General features: G+C 53.7%; 1 protein-coding gene across 1 annotated transcript in view; it reads right to left on the reverse strand.

Moving 5' to 3' along the window:
* Positions 1-6,805, reverse strand: part of LOC108549117 (zinc finger protein ZIC 4) — a 26,988-nt gene extending 20,183 nt beyond the window's left edge. Inside the window, exon 1 of the mRNA XM_017902364.1 lies at positions 5,854-6,805. Within this exon, the coding sequence (XP_017757853.1) occupies positions 5,854-6,805 (952 nt within the window). The remainder of the gene's footprint in view (positions 1-5,853) is intronic.
* Positions 6,806-7,270: the final 465 nt, after the last annotated feature.

The following is a 7,270-nucleotide window of genomic DNA, read 5'->3' on the forward strand; positions in this document are numbered from 1 at the left end:
ACGCTCTAGGCTGCTCGTGACACTCTTCGGGGCTTTGTCGTTAGACCTGGCTAGGATTTCGCGTGAACTCGAGGACACTCTTTTGCCGGTCCTGGTCCATAGGAATTTGCCTGGAAATTCCACGATGTTCTTACATTTTCGTTCCATCGAGGCATCTACGAAAAATAATTACCGAACGGAACCCACACAGTTGGAGGAATTAATGCCTGTTGCGGGACTCGACGCAGGTTATGCGAATAACTCAATCGCGAACGGAGCGACTGCGAGCAACGAGTTCTAAATACCACGTCCAACGCTTGCAGACACCGCTAGATACCCGTAGATAAAGTCATCCCGGTAAACGAACCTGTAATTATTTCGAACAGCGCATAATTCTCCCTTTCATAGCCGGCTGGCAAACGAATCGAGCGGACAAGAAGACCGGAATCGTTATCGCTCGCCTATATCAACGGTTCCGCGAGGAGGCCTTAGCCGCCGTCGCGTTTCTAAGGATACGCGTTTTCGCAGCAACAACGAGCGGACAGAGCGCATTTCCGGCAGGCTGTTTCTCTCGCCTCGCGTTCCGCGCTGTCAAAGATGAGCGAGCGACCGGTGTCGGGCCGATCGATGAAGGTGTAGGCGGCCGAACAACAAAAGCCACGCGGTGGAAACAGCAACCCGGGGTGGTTTTTTATTGGTGGCTCGCTTTTCGAGCCGTGCACGCGCCAACCACCGTCTCGTCCTTATCGACCCACGGAGAGCTTATCCTCGAGCTTCGCGGAGGCGCTCCGCGAGAGAATCGTCCAGTGTCATACCCTCTTGACGTCTCGCGGTGAAAACACCTCGGATACCTCTCAGTATCTCTCGGGTACCTCGAGAAAATTACCAATGGCGAAACCCTCGGAGCTGTACCTCGGTCGCGAATAATTCCCCGGTTCGCAGATACGCGCGCCGAGATAAGGCCAGCGACGTAGCTCCGATTCGGATCTCTCTGTCGCGAGGCTGATTTACGAAACGAGTAGTCGAAAGGACAGAGAAGCAACGCCGATAGGGTGTTTCGAAATCGTAGCAGTTAACACCGAGCGACGTTAAACGCGGCCGATTATCGATCACCGTCGTCGCTCGCCGGCGCGAGGATTACTCCTCTCGCTGCCGTCGGGCCCCCGAGGCCAGTTCCGGTCTTCGAATCGAAGGAGGATCGAACAACACAGGGTATCGACGATACCGCGTACGGATCGATCCATCGCGCGGAAAGATTCCGACGAGTCGCCGCCGCGATAATCTCGCGCGGTCGACGCGCTTTCCGCGTCCCGCCTCGGCAGATCGCGCCTCGTCATCGCGCTCGGAACCCCCCATATCCGTTCGATAGTCTCCCCCTCTGTCTCGATCGATTTCCATTTAACGATCTCGGGAATTCCCGGAATTTCCTTTCGCCCCGTTAATCGAGCCACTTGATCGTAATTAATCGTGCCGCCCGTATCGCGAGCTGCGCCGGACAACATTAATATTCATAATTCAGGGCTGTCGCGCTAGGTAGATGCGTCACGTGTCCCGCGAATATATATCGATATCGATAAAATAATTTGTATGCGCCTCTGGAATCCCGATTCTAATCGGAGAGGGGGAACGTCGGTTTAGCGTGTTTCTGTCGACGTCACGCCGCCTTATCACAATAGCCGACCCGGCTTTCCATATTGGCCTCGCATAAATCCGATCATGCATCTCCGATTCCGATCTCGCCGGCCGCCGCCATTAGTTACCAGAGACTTACAATGTTCCCCTTGGAACGGAGCTTTACGGCGTCGTCGATCGTCGCCGATTTCCCGAGAGTGCCGGTGAGCCGGCGCAAATATCGTCCTCCCGCTTCCTCCCATCGTTTCCTCGTTTTTCTTCCACGGCTCTTCCGCTTCCTGTCCGCGTCCTCCCGCGTCCTCCCGCGTCCTCCCGCGTCGCGTACCCCGAGGCCTCTCATTTTTCTTCCTCTCCTTTTGTTCTTTCCTACACCGGGTACCGTTCCGCGGAACGCTCGCTCTCCGCGTGTATCCACGGCTCTTGTCCCATCCTTCGCCGAAGGAATCTTTCGTTTCGAAATAAGGATTCGAAATGGCTAGACGTCGATGCGGTAATTATCGCGCTGCGGTTTCTCGCAGCGTGAGTGTCGAGATTCTTTAACCCTATGCGGACGGGACGGTTCTAAATTAATCGTACCATAGAGTCCGGTTGCTGTCACGATAGGCATTTCAAATTGACAGTGCGGATTTCTGCTTAATGGCTATTTTCTTTCATAGCACTCCAAGATGTCAAATTGTGGACATAGTGGCCATAGCGATGCGTTTATGTGGACACATTTATGGGTTTTTCGGCTCTGTCAGTGTTCGCCAAACGGATATATGAGTTCCTCGGCGAAATTGATAGTTTAGTCGGCAAAGGCTTAAAGAGTTCCTCTTGTTCTTCTCGTTCTTCTCGTTCTTCTCGATCTCCAAAAGGAGTTCGACCTGTGTAAAGTTGCGAAGAGAAATCGTTCGACCATAGTCGATCTCGATCCGATTTTTTCGCCGATTCTTTTCGATTTCCGAGATCAGAGAAACTCATCGAGATGATAAACCTTGCGAGGATTTTGCAGAGTGCACGAGCGTCGACCTCGTCGACGGGGGAAATTTTCAATCGGTCCGTTTCGTCAGCGGCGAAGCCATTTACTCGCCCGAGTCCCCCTTTTTCTCTCCTCGACACGCTCGCCCCTACTTAACGCTTATTCCACGACAACCCCCGGCGACGACTCATCCCGTATCATCCCCTTATTCTACTCGTCTCTAACCCTCCGAAAATCCTGACCAATGGCGCGTCGTCCAGGGGAGAAACCATTGTCGATCCGACCAATCGTCGCGACTCGCAGCACGCACATGCGAGGATCGACGCGTTACAACGCTATTCTTCTTCCTATTTTCCTTTCTTCTCGCCCTCTCTCTCCCTCCTTCTCCGCTCGTCTATCCCTCTCTGTCCACGGGGATAGTCTCTTTATAATGCATATCAATTTGTGCCTAATGGCTGACACCGTTCCACCGGGTCGCATCTGCGGATTAATAGGAGCGTTCCTTATCCCCGACGGTTTTTAACGCACGCCCGCGCGCACGCGATCATTGTCCAACGGACAACGCGGATGATCAAACTGTCCCTGGTTTCCACGCCATCTCGATCGGGGATCGTTTGACAAGGATGCGGGTAATTTACCGTCGATGCGTTATGATTACCCAGAGTGGAGGCACTTCTCGAAGACGGTCACAAATCCGCGAGTTAGTTAGCGAGAGGATAGGACGAGAGGAGAGCGTGGAAACCCTTCGGGAACAGTTGTCCACGGGTTAAAGCCTCGTCGGAACTTTTGGTCTCGGATACTTTGTCGAACGGGAAGCTTGCGTGGAAAGTTTCTCGAGAACTTTCCACCCCTATCGCGGGACGATCCAGTGGGAATTTGTTCGAATCGTTGCTACGGTCTCGCGATAAAAATTTGCATCGTTCCATCTCGGTCTAACGAGATTTCGAAAAGTTTCCCGGAAGAGATACCCCGAGAGCTGGAAACTTTTGTCACATTCCCGGCAAATTTGACATAATTACGCGAGCTCTGGCGCGCATAAAGTCGGCGGAGAATATCGTGGTTGTTAATAGAGATTGTTGCGTAACACCGGTGAATTCGCGCGAGCCAAAATATTTGTCCGAGCTGTTTCCACGATAAAAAAAACAAAGAATTCCAGGCTGGAATCGCCTTTGTGCCAGCAACGGCGGAGAACGATGAAAGAAGGGTGGAGGGCGAGGGCAATAAAGGGGCATCGTGAGCGTACACGCGCGTGAAACGGGGAACGCCTGGAAACAAAGCGTGAAGCCGTGCGTGGAGCGTTTTTTGAAAATGCCAATTTATCGCGAAAGGGGTCGCAAGAGGACCTTGTTCGCTCACCGACGCGCCAGCTAAATGAATTTTAATTAATTTCTCTCCTCGCAGCCTTCCTTCCAACAGACCACGATTACGCGCGCGGACGCTGCAGGAATTTCCGAAATTTCCACCGATTTTCCGTGAATTTCGTCCTTTGGAATAGCATAACTCTCGCGAATCTCGCAATTCTTTGGGAATTCTTTTGGAATTCTTTGGGAATTTTTCGGTTAAAGGATCTAAGGAATCGAGTACACCGAATCAAAATTCTTCGGAGTTTATTTGCACAGTTATTACGATTAAACTGGAATTATACCGCTGTGCGGGCCCTGTTGAGATACATCAATAATATCGCGCGAAAGATCGATCACGGAAGGAGATGCGCCCCGTGCGAATCAGACGAGATTGACAGACGGCGACGGACAGCTCGCGTCCGATTCCAAGTAGAAACAGAAATGTTTCGCGGGATACGGGAAGCGATCAGACCTCGCGGGCACGAAATCCGTGCGAACGGAAACACCGTGGAAGAGTTGGCACGCTGAAATGTGCCATCAGCAGCGATACGATATCGCGTTCCCGTGACCCTTAATCGAATTCTCGCTCGCGGGATTCGCGCTGATCGTTAAAGAACCCGCACCTTTGTCTAGGAATCCCTCGATCCGTGATTTCCTCACGCGATGCCGAGCTATGGGTAAAAATCCGCCGGAAAATCGGAGTATCCGAGCTTTGCCTTGCTCGCGACGCTTTCGCGTCGACGTCGAGGGACTCGTCTCGATGGCGATATCGAGGCAACGCGTATAATCGAGTAACGACGCCATAGCGCAGCGACAGATGCACGCGCTAATGGATTTACGCGTCGAGAAACCGAATCGCGAGGCTGATCGTCCGCGAGACGAGCGTTTGCGCTTGGAAGCGGGGAAGAAATTGGAAGAAAAAGGAAAGAACGGTCGAGCAGACACGGTCGCTGTGGCAACGGACGGACGGACGGACGGAGAATAAAACTACAAGGTGAAATTAGTAGTGACTGTCCAGAAAGGAATCTCGTAACAGCAGCCGGTCGTGAGAGAAAGATCCGTGTGGCTGGCTGGACGCCTGGCGTCTATCCGTCGGGCCCCGAGCCAATGGGACGGCTCGTGGTCCGTCTCGCGAGTGTGTATACGCGCGCCTGTATATAGCTAAGTATGTAAATACATTGTCCAGGGACGCGGGCATAAAACGGCACGATATATGGCCCGGTAATTTCTTAATTGCGCCCCGAAAAATTCTTGTCATCGTAAACAGCCGGTTGATTATATTGAAACGACTCGAGGCGCCGGGGGCGTTTCGTGGATGAAACGAAGGCTGGACCAAAATGAACCCGGATAGGGGAGGCTGCGGGGCACGGGGAGGGAAAACGGCGATAGTAACTGCTTTGCCCGTTTATTTATGCGTCTCTAGCGTTAACCCTTTTGTCGCTGGAAATCGGACGATTTCGGTGCACGTTATTGCCCCCCTTCCTTCCATCGCCCTCCAGTTCCTCTTCTTCTCGCGTTAATCCACCTCCGCCCGTTTTAACGACGAGATCCTTCCGCGTGATTCATGACGCAGGACTCGCGAGTTATACGTCGGGCCTGACTTTCGCGAATTCGTCTTTTCACGGTGGTTTAATCTCCACAGAGGGATTTCCGAGGCCACGATCCGTCGTTTGTTTCGCGGAAACGACCGATTGCGATGGAAACCTGCGGCAGTGTGTGGAAATCCAGGTATTTCCTCGGGTTCTGGTAATTTGTCGAAGATTTAGCAGCGACGAATCCTACCGTACGTGCGACGACTACTAGATTGAAGTTTCTAAAGGCTTTATCTGTATGTTCGTCCTCAACCCGGCTGATAACCAACGAGCAACGAATTCGAAAGAAGTCTCGGATATAGTACTTGTGTAATAACGAGGTTGCTAGGAGAATGGATGGAAGACTCACCGGTATGCGTCCTCTTGTGGATCTTGAGATTTTCGGACCTGGCGAAGACTTTGCCGCAGCCGGGGAACGGGCAGGGGAAGGGTTTCTCGCCGGTGTGCACCCTTATGTGATTGACGAGCTTGTACTTGGCCTTGAAGGCCCTGCCGTTACGCGAACATCCCTGCCAGAAGCACGCGTGCGTGGTGCACTCGGGACCGCCCACGTGCTCCACCGTGAGGTGCGTCACGATATCGTGGAGGGAGTTAAAGAGTTTGCCGCATAGCTTCCTTCCGGGTCCGGGCGCGTCCTGGTCTACCCACATGCAGGACATTTCTTGCCGTTGGCCGCCGGCAACGCCACTGGTCCCGCCACCGCCGCTTCCGTTACTCCTCATATACCTCAAGAAGGCGCCATGCGGATGATGGCTAGGATGGCTGACGGCTGGATGTTGCTGATGATGGATCGACGCCGGCGTTAAATGAGGAGCGCCTAAGTACTGATGATGAGGAGGTAGCCTCGAGTCCTGGGGATAGTGTCCGGGGTAGTGGCTGGCTGCCAGAGGATGTTGGCTCGGATGATGAGGAAACTGCTGCATGGTCGCGGCGGTGCCGTCGTGGTGCAACGGCGTGAACAGTCCCAGGCCACTTTCCGGAGTGGTCGGGTTCGCGGTCGCGTTGAACTCGTGCTCGCGACGGAGTAGAAAATCGCGGGCCGCGTAGCCAGGATGATGGCTCATGTGGTGGCCCATGTGCGGCGCCATGTGCGACGCCGGATGGGGATGATGAGGAGGATAGCCTTGGGGGTGAAAGTGATGATGCTGTTGAGACGGAGCTTCACCTGGTGCCGGTTGCACACCTGTACCGGTGTCGGTGGAGCCAGCCGTGGCACCGCCACCGCTAGGCGACAGCTTGATGCCCAGATTGGCCAGGTGGTGTGGGTGCGAGGAGACGCCATCCAGGAAAGCGTTCATCATCGTGATGGACGAGACGTTGCGATTGCGGCTCGATCAGTTGAGAAACGAGACCATGTCTCGCGGGATACCTACATGGAACTTTGGAGAAGTTCTTCGAGACTCGGAACGCGCGTTGCTCGACAAGTTCAGGCAGCAACTCCGAGTAGACTTATTCCAAGTAAAATCGTGCACTCGTGGATCACTGCGTAGTATGTATGTACACTGTCTATGCAACCACACTCGAGTTCACTGTTTCCTCGCTCGCTCCGTCCATCGGTTCTCTCGGTTTCTCGAGGCTCACTGCATCGGCTGGTAGGCGATCGTAGTTTCGAGTCCTTCGCTCGCGTTCCCTCTACCGTAACTCTCTTCGCGATTCAAATTCGCGACCGTGTAAACACGCAACGAACCCGGTAGTCTCTGGAACGCGTACGAGACGATAGCGACGATACTCTCGCAGTCCCGTGGAACGTTTGCTGTCCCGGCGTC

This window comes from Eufriesea mexicana, unplaced genomic scaffold (assembly GCF_001483705.2).
Source record: "Eufriesea mexicana isolate 0111107269 unplaced genomic scaffold, ASM148370v2 scaffold1808, whole genome shotgun sequence".
NCBI lineage: Eukaryota > Metazoa > Arthropoda > Insecta > Hymenoptera > Apidae > Eufriesea > Eufriesea mexicana.